We start from the raw sequence: 20219 nt of genomic DNA on the forward strand, positions 1-20219 counted from the left end.
TTCCTTAAGGGACATGTTGATGCTAGGAGATCAAGTTCCCGGTCTAGGCAAAATACTCCATGTAGAACTTGTACACTCAAAGAACATGATTGGGTAGCGGATGTCCTTCAAGGTCACCCTATACGTTGTCAAGAAGTATTTAGGATGTCGGTTGACATTTTATGTAGATTATGCAAAGTTTTAAGGGATGATTATGGGTTGACTGGTTCGGATAATGTTTGCATTCCAGAGATGGTTGGATGTTCGCATCTATTTTGGGTCATGCTCAAGTGAACTGGGATATATAGGTGAGGTTTCAACACTTAGACAAGATTATAGTCGCCTATTTCATAAGGTATTGCTAACTGTCTTGAAAATGTTGAAGGACATCATCCAACCCAGGGATAATGCACATTATATGAAACCCCAAGGTACATAAGGGAGCATTCCAAAATTTCTTATCGTATATGTTTCAAGGATTGTATTGGGGCGCTAGATGGAACCCATAATTTGGTGCCAAGTCAAGAAGTGGCGAGTCTCTCATTTGGTTAATTGTGAAAAAGTCATGAATTTTCTACTAAGATTTTGAACCTATTTTTTAGATAACATCAACTTCACTAACGGGATACGAGAATCAACTTTCTGGATACAACCTGGCTTTGATGCCCCACCTTATGATGCAAAATTTGTTTCACATGGTTTTTTTGATAAGAACTGGCTCACATAGTCTTTGATGCAAATTTGTGTTTGTATGTGCTTGAGTGGGAAGAAAGACTTCATTTTTCATTGATGTAAATTGGTGTGAAAGGCTGGTTTTTTTATGCCATTTTGTGTAGGGTTCTTTGATTTTTTTTATTAACATGCTTATGTGGATTAAAGTAGCCTCATGATTGGATTTGATAGTATATCATATATGGCGTTGTTAGCATTATAACAGGTTTGTTTTTTGGGTTGTTCTTTCTAAAGCTTGGTTATTTTTCTACCCTTTTCCTTGGCACCATTTTTTTTGATTTATTTTATTGATGATGGGAGAAAATAGAATAGGCTTAGTTAATTACTACTAAGAGGGCTCAAATCTTGATCAATTTTAGAAGCAGCATGTCCTTGTCCAAATGAGAACCACAAGTACAATACCACATAATGAATTCTAGTAAAATGGTCATCTTGCACAACTGAGAATAGTGCTGGGACTGGGTTAGATCGATTGATTATTGGCCGATAATGCAACTGATCCAACCAACCGACTTTGCCCAATATTGAAAAGGCCAAATGTCACTGACACCCTTTGTGGTTAGGACAATTTCTAGTATACCCCCTCGTTTTGAATTTGTAAGAATTAGACCCCCTGTGGTTTCATTTTGTGTCATCCTGGGTCCTTTAATCCATTTGACTGTTAAGACTAACGGACACCAAAACGGTGTCATTTTGAAATTTTTTTTTTTTTAAAAAATAGGGCAATTTCAAAAAGAGATGGTAGGTTTTCAACCCAATTTCAAAAAGAGATGGAAAGATCTTCAAGAACAGCTCCAATTGTAGATTTTCAACCCCAAGACCTTCAAAAAAGGCTACAAACACAAGTTTTAATCCACCAAGAGCTTTAACAATATCTTCACAGCAACCAATAGCTTCAACAATATCCAAGATTGTAGGACCACCAAGCAGTGGGGCATCTACCACCAGCTGCATCAATCTTTAGAAGCAGTAACAACATCTTTTTATTGTTTAAACAGAGCAATATTAGCTGCCTTGCATAGTGCTTATCACTTTTGGTACAATATTTTGTTTTATGTTTGATGATGTTTGCCTACAAGATGACATACTCTTTTGTGTCACATGCTTTGTTTTGGAACCTGTTATGATGCTCTGTTTTGGGACCTCTATGCATAATAATATTTTGTCTTGTTCTATTTAAGAAGGTGTAGATTCTATTGTTTTCTTTTTGTTTTGTCTTCCACAGGGCAAAATGATGTCGTTTTACCCTATTTTTTTCAAAAAATAAAAATAAAAATTCAAAACGACATTGTTTTGGTGTCCATTAGTCTTAATAGTCAAATGGATTGAAGGACCCAGGATGACACTAAATGAAATCACAGGGGGTCTAATTCTTGCAAATTCAAAACGAGGGGGTGTACGTAGAAATGACCCTAACCACAGGGGGTGTCAGTGACATTTGGCCTATTGAAAACTATTACCGGTCCGACCTTTGTGGGTCTGGTAATGGTTGGCAACCGACAAAGTCAGTTACTCAATGGGTATGTTGACGATAACAACCGACAACCCATTTAAAGCCTAGGCAAAATGCACAAACAGATCAAGATCAAGAGGAACTAGAACACCAAGCCCCCCAACCAAAAATAAATTATTAATATCTTAATCAAATCAAGGCAAAAGATAAACAATCCCATGATTTCGAAAACATCATTAGTTTATTGGTTTTCATCGAATCATCTAACTGACTCTTTCATAATCAAATCAAGGCAAAAGACAATATAAAATCTAAATGAACTCACATTGTTCCATAATGGTTCATCTAACTAGCAAATTTTAGAAAATTCCACCTTGATGGTCGATCTAGCTAATCAATACAGGATCAGGAATCGTAACAAATTGTCCTTTTAACGGTCGATCCTATGCACAACTACCAGATCAATCAAAGATCGTAGAGACATGCAGTCTCAAAAGCAAATCCAAAGTAGAAACCTGAAGTAGATCTGCTTAGCGAGGAGGACAGTCCCCAAGGTCGATGATCAATAAGTTCCAAAAACACCCCATCGTAGTAGCATATATGAGAGCATCGAAAATACATACCTAGGTGAACGATTTGTGACGATCTGCTCAAAGAGAGGAAGAACGAAAAAATACGTTGAGATTTTAGAGGAGAGAGTTAGGATAGTAGGGCTTGTTTTGTGAGTACTGAGTTGTATTTAGGTTTGGGCTTTTGTGAGTTAATGAGTGGATTTGTAGTTGGTTTGGGCTCTTGGCCCACTTCCTTTTAATAGTCGGTTGGTCGATAATAATCAACCAACCAACTTTTGAGCATCTTGGCAACCATCAACCGATCCACCACTGCATGGGTCGGGTGATATTATCGGCCCGACTCCATGGGTCGATTGATGGTTGATTATCGGTGGGTTGATAATGGGTCGGTTGACCGTAATGATTGTTAAAACCGACCTAGTCCTAGCCCTAATTGAGAAATGGTCATTGACATCATGTAAAGCAGTCTAATAGAATGGCCATCCTGGAACTTGAAAGATACAAATTGAACACGGCATGCTGCTTGAAAGACCAATGATGTCCAGTAGGGATGGCAGCGGGTAGGGTAGCGGACGGATATTTGATATCCATATACTACCCGTAAAAATTTTGTCCAAATCCGTACCCGCCATTTACCCGCTAATATTTTGCAAAATACCGTTCATATCCGCACCCGCCGGGCACGGGTAATAACCGCCAAATATCCGTACCCGCTAATTTCATTTATGAATGGGTATTTAACCGTTAACGGGCGGATAATAACCGCCAAATACCCGTACCCGCACCCACTTACCCGGCCAATAGGGTTTCCGGTTTTGAATAAGATCAATGCATGAGAATACCTCAATACCACCAATTAATTAGGTAGGACTAAAAGTATTCCTGTGGCGGGTAAACGGGTAGTGGGTAAATGGGAGTGCTCCCCCATACCCGCACCCGCACCCGCTTGGATAAAGATCTTCATATCCATATCCACTAATTTTACTCATTTATCCGTACCCGTATCCGTACCCAATGGTGCGGATAAGCGGATATCCATCGGGTACGGATAAAATTGACATCCCTAATGTCCAGAGGTGGCTTTCCAACTTGCCAGTATATGCTATTTTATACAAAAGACATGGAAGTTCGGTTAAGTACCGAGCCTCAACAACCAACCTTCCAAAGAAAGACCGATGCTGTCCAGAATTTGTCAAACAACCCAAACAAAAATTCATGATGAGAATTCAGCAGAAACTGTCATGCTAAGATCTACAGCAACAATCAATAACTAATGGTCGCTTTTGCGCCAAAAGAATTCTACAATTACTCAAGCTAATACCATATGTTGTTAAGAATATCAAACAATCCAAACAAAAACAAATAATCGGCAACCCAACAAAAAAAAATCCAAATCATGAAATACCATATTCGAATAAACCCAAAAAACACTTCGAATGAGACAGTGAATCCACACCCTATGACTCCTCATGGTGAAAGCCCAGGCAAGCTAACAAGTCAGATAAGGAATGTTAACAGGCGAAAGAGAAGAAAATTGACTTCAGCTAGCCCATGCTTCAAGATCGGGTGATATTTGTTCTAACTCGATTTGCTCTTCTCTGCAACACAATCGAGATGAAAATGATGAGAGTTGGTTTAAAGAGATGGGGCTTTTCTACTGAAACTATTAACGGTATAAGCGTCGTCGTATTAACCATTGTCCGTGGTTAGAAATGGGACAAAGTTTGCAAAGGAGATGATGCCGTCTTTGTCGATGAAGAGAGCGTGAGAACTGCGTGTGAGGGATGATTTGATCCCAAAATTGGGGCAAAGCATTTCAGCCGTAGGATTAGATTTTTTTAATCCATTGATCCGAAATTATTACTTGACTTTAGTCCAGTAAATATAGGACCAAAGAGCTCTGGATCCCCAAACATCTATCAACATTTCATGCTCTTATAATTTTGCTAGGGTCAAAATTATCTATCAAGTGAAATTTCAGACAGAAAGACTTGTTGATGTAAAATTTCTCGCAAGTGCACAAGAGTCTACGGATAGTACAGTGTATGCAAGTACGAGGTCGATCCCACGGAGACTAGTTAATCTAATTAATGTACCTAACTTGATGAATGATTGAGATTTGGGAAAGAAGGAGAAATGATTGATGTAAATAAAATAAAATAAAAACAAAGAAACAAAATTCAGATTTTTGTGATATCAATATGAGAAGAACACTAGGGCAATGATTTCACCTAGTAATCCTATCACAAGCATCCAATTAACAAACACATAATTATGGTTCCGATCCAAGGATTGATTCTTTCTTAAATATGTTGGTTCGTTCGTTCGCGGTGCCAACAAATATTATTAACAATGGATTAATCCTGTTCGGTTCGCAGTTTTTAATCCAAGGCTAACAACTCATTATGATCTAAAGAACTATAACAACCAATCAATCCCCTAAACCTTGTTCATGGCAGTCGACAATTGATTTCCTTAATTTCAGATCCACTAAGACACGTGAATTCGGTTCGTTCCTTAGTTCTAGCTAGATGAATCTAATTGAGCATTCAATTGATGGTCAATCAACCAAACAAGCAATAGATTATAAGCATAGAAGTTAAAGACAAGAATCATGAACCAAAATTATGCATTCAATTACTTGAAGTACTTGCAATAATCATACTAGGCTACATCAAGCCCTAGCAAAGAAGTTTAGCTACTCATGTTACAAGAACACAAGGAAACTAAATATGAGAACATCAAGAACCAAGAACAAGAACAAAGAGAAAAGCTAGAGACAAGAACAAAAGCTAGAGAATGTGGCTCTCCCAATCCTCCTTCTATTGTGCTAGAGGACTCCCTTTTATAGTGACAAAAGCTTCCTTCAATTAATCATCTTGTCAAACTTGGTTTCCTTCACTTAATTTGATTCGATTTCCTTTACTTGCCGTGCAAATCTCGTTGTTGCTTTTGCTCTTTTAATTACCAACGCCTTCATGCGTGTAGCTCTAACTTTCCATGCAACTTTTTGACTTTCATTCTCCTTTGCTTATTTGTCTTGATTTCCTTCTTTTATTTATTTATTTCTTTCCTTCCTTGATCTCTACGTACCTTGCTTTCTCATTGTCAAAAGAGGTGGCTCTACTTCTTTCAAAACCCCAAGATTGACTTTTATTGAACTTTCTTTGTCCTTTCCTTGGCAATGTCTCACGAGTAGCACTAGTAACCCATTTTGTTCTTTTATTTATTTCCTTTCTTCTTTCTTTCTTGATCTGCAAGTATCCTTCATTCCTCATGTGTATTGGATTATCTCAAGGCAAGCATTTTTCATCACTTTCCTTATAAATATTCTGAAAATCAAAATAATGAGAAATTATGTAGAATCCATGCTTAGTTCAATTAAAAGAGACAAAAAAAAACAAGTGTAAAGCAGTGTTATCAGACTCGACCCGTGCATCGACCCGCGGAGATAAGTTTCAAAGGTTCAACCGGTTAGACCGAAGGGTCAAAGGTTGAACCGCTTATTTTTTAAATAATTAATTTTATATAAATAATAAAAAAAAACGTAATATGTTATAGTGGGAAATTTGATATATGTTTAATAATGTAATATAAATTATAACAAACTAGTAATAAATTAATAACACATTTTCAAATACAAAACTTCAACTGGGAGGGGATGCGAACAGTGACTTACTTTCAAAATCCCACATTGTTAAAGAACACCACATGTAATTGAGAAAGAAGCTAAAAATTGATAAAAAGTCACCGTAATTCTTTAATTACCTAGGCGGGCTCAATTATTGACTTGTAACAATAAGGGCCCAAGAAGGTCAATGGATTTATGGCTGTGGTCAAGCCCATAGTCATATTTTAAAATTTTTTAGTTGTTTTGACTTAAGCCCGCAAATCATGCGGGTCACAAATTTCGCAGTTAAACCCACGATTTATGCGGGTTGATTGCTTATTCGGGCCAACAACAGACTCGGCCCGTAATTCTTCAATTATAGTGGTTGAACCGGTCCGGCCGATAGGCCGGGCCGGTTCTAATAACACTGGTGTAAAGTGAGGTTTAAAAATGTATAAAATATAGTAAGATCACTTGTATTGGGTGAACAGCTACCCCAATGACAGAAGCTCCCTAACCTTCGCCGCCTCTCGCCTCCCATTGATACCATGCTCAATCCCCACCACCCGTCAATCTCACCGCCACTTTCGTCGAATGTTCATACTAGCTCGCCGCCATTACGACAGTTCAGAGGAACACTACCAGAAAAACGCCAGAAAGTACTGGGACAATTTCTACGGACGCCATAAGAACAAGGTACCCTTCCTTTAATTCTTTGTTCTTAAAGACCAAAATTAATGAAGAAAAGAAATTTTGGTTGAAAATCGGAATTTTGTGTATGTTCTGCGAAGTGGGTCATCTTATAGAGACGTTACAAGGGTAAACTTGGAAAATGAGGACACTTTGGGGAGAGAAGCCATAGAAACAGCTGAAGAGGGAAAACATAATGAAAATGGGTTACAAGAAGTTCTATTTGATATGCTGCGAATGGCTGGCTTGAATTTCTCTCTATGTTTTCTATGTGTTTTGTGTAATTGCAGTTTTTTAAAGATAGGCATTACTTGGTGAAGGACTGGGGCAGCTACTTTGCTGGTGATAGTCTGTTCCAAAACGACAAGGTTGTTCTGGAGGTATAGTTTCTTGTGGCTCAATTTTTTTCTCCCAATTTTCTTTTGAGATTTAATATGCCTAGTTTGATATGAAGATATTTGCTGCAGTGCTTTCTACTGTATATTTCTTGAATGGGGTCTAAAAAAAATGATGACCTCACCATAACTGATAGCATGATAGAACTTACTTGTGTAACTTCTTTTCAAAATAATTTGAAATTTGACTTGGACTTATGATGCAAACAATGACATGAGAGTAGTCTAGAGTGATTATACTGCTGTTAAATCTTTTTGATCTTCTTGCTTTTAGACTTGTGTGGATAATAATGTCACCCATTATACAATAGCGCGGCCTATAATTTTTCTGAATAATTTCATGACCTTACAGGATATCATCCTGCATTTGATTTTCTGAGATACATTATTTTCTCTTCTTCTGAGAATGCAATTTTATATATTAGCCTTAGTGTAAACTTTCTACGTGAATCTGTTTCACCTACCTGAATTTTCTATCCACATTGGAAACAAGACATCAAATAAATCAAATTGACGCTTTCTTGTGGCAGGTTGGCTGTGGAGCTGGAAATACTATATTTCCTCTTTTGGCCTCTTATCCCAACCTTTATGTTCATGCGTGCGACTTCTCACCTCATGCTATTGATCTTGTCAAGGTTAGTTCCTTTGTGATTAATATGTTACATTAACAAGTAGATATCCCATCTTTAGATATGTTGTCAATGTCAGTATACATGCGACAAGGGAGCTTGCCCCTTTTTCTTGATGAAAAAGAGAATGCAATAAAGGGCACCTAGGGATGAGTTCTATTCTATTGCATTAAGAAACTTTTGGCCGCCATACCCTTACTTATCTCGTTGTTTTTATGAAAAAGAGAAACAAACGGCTTTTGAAGGCCTCGAAAGTCATTTTGGTGTTTTTAAGGATATGTAGAAAAACTTTAAAGGAAAGCTCTCTCACTATGACAGGAGAGCTCACCCTGCATTCATTTCTCTCTGGTTTATGTGCACAGAGAGGAACAAAAGGACTTTTGAAAACCTGGAAACTTGTTTTGGATGCTTTAAGGGATTTGTGGTCAAAGTTTTGAGGATAGCCTTCTCAGTATAACTAGTGATCTCGTCCTCAAATTTTTTTTCTCTTTTGCTTCTCTCTTGGTTTCTTTATATATGAAAGATGTTTTCATCATTGTGAGTTTTCAAAAGCTCTCCTTCTCATCATATGGTGTGCCATAGGGCTTATTGTTGCAGTTGAACTTGTGATTTTTTATTCAAGATGATTGTAGACATAAATCACCATGTCAGCAGTTATGACAATGTCTCTCCTTTATTGTTAGTGCTTTTTCCTAGCTCTCCTCCTTATCAGATTAGTCCAATATCCCTCTGCTTGTGAGAATTTTAACTAGTTTTGAGGATTTGCCATAACAGCACTAAGCTAATGTGTTCCAAGTGTTCTTCAACTTTTTATTTTCTGTGAGTATGTTTTGCTTGATGCTGCTTCGCATAAATTTTTGACTCCTGAACTAGTTTGTGAATTTGTAAGAAACATTGATGAAACCCTATATCATTGTGCTTTCGTATGTTGTGCATAATTGTGCTCAATGTATATATGTTTGACTTGTGTTAGTGTCTTTTCCTATCTACTGAATGTAGTCACATCCGGATTTCAAAGAAGACAGTTTAAATGCATTTGTCTGTGATGTTATACATGACGACCTTTCTGAAAAAATTGATTCTTCATCAATCGATATTGTTACCCTGGTAAGAATTGCTTTCCCTTTAAGAGAATGTTTCACTTTTCCTGCATTTAGCCAATGTTATAGTTAAAGTTAACACTATAGCATCTTTAGATAATAGCATAGGAAACTCATGTTTACTTTTCTTTAATTAAAAGTATTACCTGTGTTAATACCTTGCATATTGAGCAGATTTTTACAATGTCCGCAGTTTCTCCAAAGGAAATGCCCTTGATATTACGGAATATTAAAAGAGTACTCAAGGTGGGTCTCTGATGCTGTTATGGGGGGCAGTTTTGGTCTGTCAATCATGTAAAAGTAACATGTATTGTTCTGTTCCACTTCTTGCAGCCAACTGGTTATGTTCTCTTACGTGATTATGCCATTGGAGACTTTGCTCAAGTGAGTTTTCTAGTGCATGCATCTGATATTGGCCATTAGTTCCTTGGTTACGTAGTGTTTGTCCTAGATGATTAGTGCTGCTGTCTTTCCTGTATTGTCTATGATAAGTTGTTGCCTTTTCGTGTCAGTAAATTGAGCCTGAGACCCTTGTCATAAACATCAGCATGATTTTTCAGTGACTTTTTGTCTCTGAAAGAGTGGGTTCATCTCTGCCATGGTCATGCCACACCTTTTCCCTGTCAAGTTTTCCTTCAACTCTCTTAAGGTCAATAGTTGCAGTTATCTGCTCAAATAATCTGTTATAATTTGTTGGAAGAATTGCCTTCTTTTTTCATACCACCAACTGGTTCAGTATGCCGCATTGTGATATTTTGTCATCTGGTGCTTATCCCTACTATTCTTAACTTCCTAGGTAGCTTTGAAGCAGGCTTTTTTTTTTTTTTTTTTTCTATTGTCAAATTTTAGCCAGCATGGCATTCTCTGTGCCTTGCCATTTGAGTAAACTGTAAAGTATCATTTTGTGATTTGGTCTATTCTGCAATTTTTATTTGGGTTTTCCTTCTTCATATGATGCATATTCTCTTGTTGAGGATCCATATTAACACATAGTTATTTGCAAATTGAATGTTATTTAACTCTCTTAGGTGAAGCTACAAGACAGAAAACAGATGATTAATGAGAACTTTTATGTCCGAGGGGATGGTACTGTAAGTATGACTTACGCCATTGAGAATACATATATTATATCAGAAACATGAAATAAGCATTTCTTTGCTTCATTTTTTTGACAATTGCTTTATTTTGAAACCCAGTGCTCATTTTACTTCTCCGAGAGTTTCCTGTCAACCCTATTTTCAAATGCTGGCTTCAACGCTATTGATATCAATGTATATTGCAAACGGATTGAGAATCGTTCTAGGCTTATAACTATGGATCGGTATGTTCATCATTTCTAGAACAGTCATCCTATTAATTTTTCTTCCGTTCCTTGAATTAGTGTTTCGTATTGTGTTATGATTGACATGGTATGTAATCTAATATAATTTACATGAAGGATGCGATTTCCAATGAAAAAATTGCTCCAGTTAGTGAGAATGGAAGTCAAGTATATCCTACTGTAAATAAATGAAAAGGTTTTGAAGAAATCTCCTCTTCTGATCAGAACATTTATGCACAGACAATGTCGTAGTATGAATTTAATAAAGAGGACTGTCGCTTTAAAAAGCTATTAGTGTTGGCACACTTTTCAAGTTAAGAGAGGTCTAAACATTGAGTTTTTTAGGACATGAAGGCATGAATACAAAAGTTATCTTTCCAAAACTAGAGTTCCGTTATATGTTGGTCTTCACACTCTAAAACTACTTGACATTTTCCCTTTTCATTCCTTGAATATTTTGCTCAATAACATAGTGATTTCAATGCTTATGGTGCTCTGAAATAGTCTGCCAATGAAGTCATAAGTAGCACACAAGTACACAAGTAGTCTTTCTCAAAACAAACAAAAGAATGCTGTGTGCTTGTTCTTTACGCTATAACATATTTTGTATTTTCCAATTTTATGACTTTTGCTTAATCTCATAGCAATTTGTGTTCATGGAATTTGTTCATGCATAATCTTTCTGGCCTCCTGTTTGCTAGCCTACTTGACTTTTGACTGGTTATTAGGCGATGGATACGAGCAACATTCAAAAGCTCTACCTTCGTTGCTCCTGATTCTGCTTCTCTCTTAGGAGTTAGATGATTGTCTTATTTCACAGATTGGATGATCCCATGCGCTACCAGGTTTGAGGCTTAAATATCACCTCTTCTACAATCTTATACTTTTATTGGTTATAGAATTCTAAAGTTGCTTGTGGAATGATCTTGAACACCAATTCTGTCGTAGATAGAGGTCAGTATGAGTTCCTATTCATGGTGGAAGGCTCTTTTGCTGACGAGTTGGGATCTAACAAGTTCCTTTATCTAGATCAAATACAAAAGTAGTAAGAGAGATGCCCTCAACTTTGAATCCAAAGAAATGAACTAGAAGGCTTTAGATCTGTACGGACACGGTGTAGGCTTCATTTACATAGTTTTTGAGTCTTGCATGTGATACTTTCACCAAATTACGTATCGCGTTTCATCTTTTACATGGTGTTTGACTGTTGGAGTCCAATTGTTTCATCTTTCACTAACTGGTCTAGTTTCCATGGCCAATCATCAGGGCAAGCTCAAGCGAAAAAATTAACTGTGTCAGTAATGCAACTATGAATCTCATGGAGAGTTCGATCCTAAGTTTATGAACCTGTGACTTTACCCAGTATTTTCACTGCTTGAGTGTCATCATTCAAGTTTTGTTCTATAAAATACCTAATAGAACTGAATGAATAAACATGAACACTTTCATGAAGATATTTCTGGCTTAATCAGCAATCATAATTCTTAGCTCGAGTATTAATCAGACTGACTATATTTGTTCCCTAAAGCCATAGAATTCAGAATTGAAACTTGATTATCCACATTTGTATTCATATGAATAAAGCACAATGTAGGGGTCTATCCACATACTGGGAAGATTAATCTTTACATCTCGGGAAGAAAAAATAAAATCAAAAGAATGAACACAAACTGTAAGAACTTATTCACGTTTTCATGAAAACGACTTGTATCTTCTTGAGTTTGAATGAGCTGAAGCCGCTGAACAGCCAACAAAGGACCAACAACCTTCAAATTGCATCTTGTTTGGTTTTCCAACATGTATTTCCCTACCTGTAAGTGATGTCGCTTTCCTTGTATTGTTCTTGAAGCTCCACACTTTGGTTAGATACTTGAAGCGCTGCCATCCTTTCCTTACATTGATCTACGTTGAATTTCCATTTCCACGTTAGGATTGTTTCTCATTCCTTCCTGATTATACATAATCAACAGGTATAAAACATATTTCAGGAAAATTTGGACAATGTTGGAAGGTTTGATCAATAAATGTTTGGTGAAGACATCTACAACACATGAGAAGAACATCGACTTTTTCTACAAGGAAAAAAATAGTTATGCCTTTTTGGTGAAGACATCAACTGAATTTACATGGACGACAAACTAAACACAAAGCATTATGCCTTTGAAATGGCTGCCTAGGTTTGCAACCAAAACAATTGATTAAACATAATTCACTTGTCTTCTCCACCAATTATGCAAAGTAATTTCAAGATTGCTTTGTGCAGACCTTGATCAGAAGAGGGAATAATAATAATATAAAATAGGGGCAAAAATTGTTTGAATGTAATCTTTCTTGAATTAAGGATTTTATCAAATGTCTAGATGTAGCCAACAACTTTGTTTTTGTGGTGGGAACAAGCAGCCACTACCCTTCAAGTACTGGTTAGACACATCAGGTCTGTGCAATAATCCACAAATCACGCATGCAAGACAAGCCCATGGAAAGTATTTAGACGAGAAAATTTAGTCTAGTGATCTGAAAAGAGAACTAACCTGGCTTGCATGACGAGCATTCAATTGTGGAACTGACTTATACGGGCGTGGTGGTGCTGCCCAAAGAATTTTGTTATTGCCTTCACCTTCTGATCCAAGTTCTCTTAACCTGTTCAGCTCTGGCAACACAACCGTAGCAAGATCTGGCCTGTCCCTTTTCCTTAGTTCACAGCACTGTAGAGCCACTTTAGCGAATGATAAAGCCTCTTCAACTGGCCAATCTGGTACCATCGGATCAAGCATTTCTGCAAATGTTCCTTTCTCAATGGCTTCCTCAACTTGGTGGGATAGACCCATCGGAGACTTTGCCGTAATTATTTGTAGCAGCATTATGCCTAGTGAATATAAATCTGATTTTACACCCAGCATTCCTGTTTGTTGGTACTCTGGGTCAATGTAACAAAATGTACCAGCTGCAGCTGTCATGTGATATTGAGTGACAGAATCAGCCACAGATGGTGGAACCAACCTGGCCAAACCAACATCACCAATCTTGCTCACATAATGTCGGTCCAGGAGAATATTTGCTGGCTTGAGATCACGATGCACAAGGGGTTCTGGTTTTGTGTGATGAAGGTAAAGAAGGGCAGTGGCGATTTCAGCTGCTATTTTGAAGCGGATTTTCCATGGAATAGAGGGTGTATTATTCTTGCGGAAGAGCCTGTCTTCTAAACTGCCATTGTCCATGTACTCGTATACGAGGCACCCATACTCTGGACAGGCACCTAGGAGGATTACCATGTGTGGATGTCTTATGCAACTTAAAACTTCAACCTACAATGAAGAAGGAACAAAGAAATATAATGACAAGTAAAAGAAAACAAGCTATGAATAGGTTCTGGACTTAGTGCATGTCTTCTTCTACAGAGAACTTCTTTCATTGTCTTTACACTATGAATGCAGTAGTTTACTTTATCCTTCAACCTCCATGTTTGGAATTTGATCTGTATCTTTGCTCAAGAAAAACGGTACCAAGACAACATTCTGGTTAATAAGAAAATTTAGTTTGCATTCTAATGATCAATGGGATTTATATCTCATACAAGAATAAGAATACATATTACCTCTTGCCGGAATTGCTTCTGCCCTTGTGATAAGTCTGGTCTCAAGATCTTAACAGCAACTTCAATGTGATTAATTACTCCTCTGTAAACAGGTCCGTAACCACCTTCGCCAATCTTCCGAGAGTTTGCAAAGTAATTTGTTCCAACTTCAATCTCTTCAATGGTGTACTTTCTATACCGACCACTATGTGCTGCAAATGCTTCCATTGCCCTCTTTCTCTCTTCTGCCTCAAGCTTGGCCCGCATTTCCGCGTTCTTTCTCTTTTGGGCTTCCATTTCTGCTAGTCGTTGTGCCATCTGTGCTGCTTCTACCGCAGCCTTTGCTTTTTGCTTCTCAACCTCTGCCACAGCCCATGCAGCCTCTTCAGCAAGCTTTGCTTCCTCCATCCTTCGTGCTTTTTCTGTCTTCAGATGCTCAAGCTCACTTGCCTGGAAACACACCTCCGATTTCAATGGAAAAGACTTACAATAAACTTGTTACATATGATCAGGTCTTAAAATATGTTTAATTTAGTAAAGCCTTTGATCCTATCTTACCTTCTGTTTTGCCATAACAGCTTCTTTGCAGACTGAATTGTACATTTCCATGGACTTCTTCAGTTCGAGCCTTAACCTCCTCATTTCCGAGTCCAAAGCTTTCTGTTTCATGCAAGCAAGCTTCATTTCAATAATGACGTTGAAGATAAGTCACGGCACACTAGAATGTTCTAACAGCCACTATGATGTAGAATTTTAGCTTTCCCAATTCATAAACGAGTGGAAGTTTCAGGGATATAAAGTCCCAAATAGGAGATTAGTTATACCAACTGGGACTAGAACTTTTTTGGCTCTTCAAAGCACAAAGTTTCTTTGCACAAGAGAGTTCATCTCGTTGTTTGTTTTCCTTTCCTGGTTCTAAAGGTTTCATTCATCTAACTAGTTTCTTTGATGGCTTTTGATGGATCTACTTGCATCTTCCAAAACTTGTTTTAAGTACAAATAAAGATTCTCCGTTGATAATTTAACATTTCATTCCCGAGTTCTTCTGTTGTTGACGTATTAATCAAATGCAGTTAGCTTCCAACATACATCATAAACTAAACATAAACATTTTATGGATGGAATGATAATATATCCATTTTAAAAGAGCGAATGTGTTATTTTAGGCAAATAACTCTTGTGCGCAAGTCTCCCATAATGGACAGCGAGAGATTGTTTTCAAGAATTGAACCAGTGACCTCTAAGTTGCACCCTTGCAATTCTATCACTAGGCCACATGCTCGCTTGTGAGAATAGGAATGTGCTATTTTAGATGCCTTTAAAATATTATCAGTTGGCATTTGTCCAGAATTGAAATGGGAATATTTTAACCACTATAAGATGATCATATTTTTTCGAAATATGAGAAATCAACAATGTCATTAGCAAGATTGAATCAATGAATAAGATTTCAGTAATGCTTTATGAAGAAATCTTTTGTTGTCAAATCATAGTCTATAGAAGTGCTGGCCAGATGGCTGAGCCATGTGAATTGTGATGCAAATCCTACCATGCATAAATCACAGGTCATGATCTTAACTGATAGAGAGTGCGTTGAATTTATGAGTTTGAATATAGTATACTCACTGGGGTTTGTGAGGAAGAGCTCACGGAACTTCCTGATGCAATGGAGTATTCTAAATTTTCGAAGGACACATCAGTTGACCTGAAACTTAAGGGCTCTGAAAAATCGCTACTCTCTGATGGGAAACTTCTATTGAACAATTCTGATGAGTGACTGTCCATTGATGGTGTTTTTGAAGTTCTGTCGCTGAATAGGGAATTTCCACCAGGCATCATCTGCATGATGTCACTGCCTCTATCGATCGATATTCTGTCAGAGCCTTCACTTTTCCAACTTCCTTGGCTAGAGGTGGTTCTGTTGCAACAAGACTCAGTAACAGAAAACATAGAACTCACGAGTGCATTATGTTGATATAGTTCTCCAAAAATCTAAAATATGAATGAATATTTGCATGATCTTGACAAAGGATTGATTTTCATCTTAGAGATAAGGCAGATAAAATGTAACAAAAAATAATGTTCTCTTCAAGTCCCTTACTTCCTTAAGTGAAGATTCCAAACAAATTTCTTTATTTGACAAACCATAAGATAAATTGTTGACCTTCAAAATTTCCTACCTGTTTTTTTTTTTTTTTACAAAATCCAAATTTCCTTCCTTGAACTTTCACACTCTATTTTGGCCAACATTTCTGATACACCTCGAAAGACCATGTTAGTGATACATTTTCTTTTAGCATTTGTATATGTTACTAAGAGAAATGTATTATTTTAATATGAAACCTTTTGATACTTTCATTGCATAAGATGGTTAAGAAATAACATTTGTGCTATATTAGTTCCTAGGAAGTATATATAACCACTTTGTTCCTAAATTACCTGGAAGAATCTTCAGCCTTCGGGACATCATTAGAAAGAATGGAAGCAAATTCCTGTTGTATTTGTTTTGTGGGAGTAGCTTGACTAGGAGTTTGAGGTTGACTTGCAGTTCGGGACGTATAAACTTTCCCTTTTGATATAACGTATACTGCACATGAATCTGGTGCAGATTTGAGTAAGCTGCTTGGAACATCTGGATTTCTAAATTTCCTGTGCCAGAAAATTACCAAAAGCATGTCTAAAATGAGAGGAGATGTAAAAAATGTAAAAAAAGAAGAGCTCACTGAAGAAACACATTGTTGAATTCTGAACCCAGAAAGTGCATATATATACATATATGTGTGTGAGTGTGTGCAGTTTCAGATTTTTTTTCTTCTAAAATGCTGTTGTAATTTTAATACACCATTCCGGTTTTGAGCGAAAGAAAGAGAGGGAGAGGACCTTGTGAGAACATTCCGGTTGGAAGCACCCACAACAATAGTGCCAACTGAGTTGTTACTGATATAATCAATGAGGGCACTTGGAACATCGATGTCATGGAGGACCACCTCCTTTGCTTGAATCTGAAATTGACAATGCCAATGAAAATCAGCTCCCTATGTAAAAGAATTATGCTAAAAATTGTCAAACAACAAGAATACAGACTCCTTTTCGAGCACAGAATCCTCTGTACGGAAGGAAGAAAAGCTGCAACTCTTGCTCAGTTGGTGGGCGACCTTCTTTAGGGACAGCTTCAATATCCTCTGCAAGGGAATCAAATGACAGATCCCAAAAACATCAAACGTTGGTACAAGAATTAATAACATGAATACATCATTTCGTGGAACACCTTAAGGGCGTTAATGAAACTAATGATACTTCTTTCTCATCTAACAATCCCATGATGAGAAGAGTGAGGTACCTACGCGGGTGCAAGCTCTGGCAACGAACGTGGATGAGTACGCATTCAGAGGACTTGTTCAAGAGGTTCTGGGCAGCCCATTTGACCGCAAATTGGCTGCTCTTATCTCTGTCGATTGCAATTGCTACGATCCCATTGTTCTGTTCCGATTTGGACCCAGATCGTATAAAAGCCATTTGAATTTAAATGGGTGTTGTCGTGTTTCAAAATTGACTTGAAGAATCCTCCGCCACCTCTACCGAGCCAGAGAGGCCGGCGCTGATAGCAGACGAAGATGTTGAGAGAAGAAGAAAAGGTGCACAAAATATGTTTCTCCTTCGAATTGTCTACCGGAATCCGTGTCATTTTTGTTATGCTTTTCACTAAATTTGGCAGTAAAACCAGAAACCCAATCCACGGACAGCTACAAAACAATTCTCCTCCTCTCTTTTTTTCTGCTACTGTCAACGAATCAAACTTCTGACTTGGAAGTTGGGACGTTACTCGGCTATGAGCCTAAAATCTAAGCGAATTGCATGACATGGTTATGATTTAGTTATTATGGGTCATATATTGTGGACAAAAATGTTACTAGGTGTTTGGTTGTACTATTGCTGTAGCATATTAGTGTTAAAATTATTGTGGCAAATTACATATAAGGGTACTGTGCATTTATTCTTTAAACAGATTGTAATGAATATTAATATTAACAATATCATTACATTTAATTTAAAAGTTTATAAATATTAATAATAACAAACAATAACAATACCATTTTAATTGATTTAAAATATTATAAATATATAAGTCACAAACAGTTCTCTAATAGTTGAGATTACAATAACACATTTAAACAAATATTTTCATAAGAGGTTGTCAAACATAATGCAAAATATGCATAACCATCATTCATCATACGGTAGAAAGTTGTTCAGCAAGCATATCCCGAAACTGAGACATACTCGTATCGTCAATTACCAAATATTCGTCTTCTGCATTTTCAACATTTTGAGCGTCGATATCGATCATATAGGTGAGTCAATGTCAACAAAGTCAACGTCACCAGCAACATGTAGCCGGATAAAATTATGCAGGGCCATGCAAGCAATAACAATCATTGACTGCGTCCTTATATGAAAAGAAGTCATTGAATTCAATATCCGCCATTTCTTCTTTGTAACCCCAAAAGTTCGTTCAATGACATTTCTGAGCCTAGCGTGAGCCTTATTGAAGACTTCACGAGGTCACGATGCGGGTGCTCAATGTTGAAATACAGGAACATGATACCGCTCACCTTTGTATGGTGCAAGAAAACCTGTCCTGTTCGCATATCCTACATCAACCAAGTAATACTTGCCTAAAAGAATTTTTTTTTTCAATTTTAGTTTATTAAAACAGTAAAACAATAACGTTTATATTGGCAAAAACCATTGCCATACCAAGAGGTGGCTTCGAAAATGTTAGCCTCTCCACACGAAGAGAATGTTCCAAAACACGACTATCATGCGTCGAGCCCGGCCATCCAACAGATATGTATGTATACATCATATCGAAGTCACACACTGCCAATACATTCTGTGTGGGGACACCTTTTCTCCCAACATATTTTGGTTTATTCTCCGGACTTACAATAGCTGAGATATGACACCCATCTAGTGCCCCAATGCAATCCTTGAAGCATATATGATATTCAACCTTTGCATGATCTCTTATATACCTCGGAGTTTCATGCAACGAGTATTGCACACATGGTTTGATTATTTCCTCCGACAATTTCATAACAGCAAGCAATACCTTATGGAACAAGCGACTAATAGGCGCACCAGAATGTTGAAATCGCTCTTGGATATCACGGTTTGACTGAGCATGTCCCAATGTATATATGAACATCGCAACCATTTCAAGAATGCTCACATTTGTCGAACCCGTGAGGCCATGATCATCCCTTAAACCATGCATAATCTCCTAAAAACATCAACCGGCATCCTAAATACGTCATGATAGCGAACGGGGTGACCTTGAAGGACATCCACAACCCAATCATGACCTTTTAATGTACAAGTCCGACAAGGATTTTTTTGCCTTGAAGCATTACTGGAAGTCCTTCCATCAAGGTATTGCTTGGCTAAAGTAATGATCTTAATTTGTTCACTGTCAACCACGTCATCACTACTGCTAGAACTAGAACTACTTGTTGAACTTGTACTCATAGTTGCCACATAAGAAAAATAAAAGCAACATTAAAATTGAACCACACATTCACGTACAGACATTCAAAATTCAACATCAAAAGCAATTGAAATTGAACATCAAATGCCAACATGTCTCGGACTGAAACATTAACTGAAGTAATTGAAATCAAAGTCAATCAAATTATTGCACAAATAGTCTAACATTTTAAGAAATCAATATCCTGGAATTAAATGGAACATCCTATTGAAAAGCAAAGTACTCTAAAAGAAAATTCCATAAATGATATGATGCCAAATGTTTAGCAGGATCACGAGGTTCCAGCATTCTTCTTGTATAGACGCTCAATAAAACCATAATGAGCACTAACTGGTAAAGCCAAGAATAGTTGCCTGTGCGGAGTGGAAAAGAATAGTTCCACAGCAAAGTAAAACATCTCAGGATGTGCAACTTCAAGGTCTAACTCCACTAAGGCCTTCACAGATGCATCGTATTATGGATCAACTGGAACCAAAGGCTGAATAGGCTGCACTGGCTGTTGAACTGAAACTGGAACAACAGGAGGCATTGGTTCTGTCTTCTTTTGGCGAATTTCCTTCTTCTCGTAGGCAATTTCCTTCTTTACCTTGTAGTATTCTTTTTTAGAAGCAAAATA

At 37.3% G+C, this 20219-nt stretch overlaps 3 protein-coding genes across 4 annotated transcripts; 1 reads left to right on the forward strand and 2 right to left on the reverse strand.

The window, feature by feature from the left end:
* Window positions 1-6823: 6823 nt before the first annotated feature.
* Window positions 6824-11478, forward strand: LOC120002804 (tRNA N(3)-methylcytidine methyltransferase METTL2-like). The gene is made up of 9 exons (XM_038851633.1): window positions 6824-7042; window positions 7327-7416; window positions 7962-8066; window positions 9060-9167; window positions 9335-9406; window positions 9494-9544; window positions 10189-10251; window positions 10357-10481; window positions 11210-11478. The coding sequence occupies exons 1-9, from the start codon at window positions 6941-6943 to the stop codon at window positions 11283-11285; spliced, it is 792 nt and encodes a 263-aa protein (XP_038707561.1). The 5' UTR covers window positions 6824-6940; the 3' UTR covers window positions 11286-11478.
* Window positions 11479-11632: 154 nt separating this feature from the next.
* LOC120002803 (U-box domain-containing protein 52-like) lies at window positions 11633-17890 on the reverse strand. Of its 2 annotated transcripts, none has more exons than XM_038851631.1 (9): window positions 17400-17890; window positions 17140-17237; window positions 16936-17057; window positions 16495-16704; window positions 15682-15973; window positions 14614-14715; window positions 14077-14505; window positions 13013-13786; window positions 11633-12383 (listed from the first exon to the last, which is right to left on the reverse strand). In XM_038851631.1, the coding sequence occupies exons 1-9, from the start codon at window positions 17569-17571 to the stop codon at window positions 12174-12176; spliced, it is 2409 nt and encodes an 802-aa protein (XP_038707559.1). In that variant the 5' UTR covers window positions 17572-17890; the 3' UTR covers window positions 11633-12173. The 2 variants fall into 2 exon arrangements, with proteins under 2 accessions (XP_038707559.1, XP_038707560.1); XM_038851632.1 differs by having other exon boundaries at window positions 12222-12430.
* Window positions 17891-18399: 509 nt separating this feature from the next.
* On the reverse strand, window positions 18400-19584 carry LOC120002615. The gene is made up of 4 exons (XM_038851374.1): window positions 19384-19584; window positions 18814-19339; window positions 18649-18731; window positions 18400-18546 (listed from the first exon to the last, which is right to left on the reverse strand). The coding sequence occupies exons 1-4, from the start codon at window positions 19582-19584 to the stop codon at window positions 18400-18402; spliced, it is 957 nt and encodes a 318-aa protein (XP_038707302.1).
* Window positions 19585-20219: the final 635 nt, after the last annotated feature.

The sequence above is a fragment of the Tripterygium wilfordii genome, chromosome 7 (genome assembly GCF_013401445.1).
Source record: "Tripterygium wilfordii isolate XIE 37 chromosome 7, ASM1340144v1, whole genome shotgun sequence".
NCBI classification, from domain to species: domain Eukaryota; kingdom Viridiplantae; phylum Streptophyta; class Magnoliopsida; order Celastrales; family Celastraceae; genus Tripterygium; species Tripterygium wilfordii.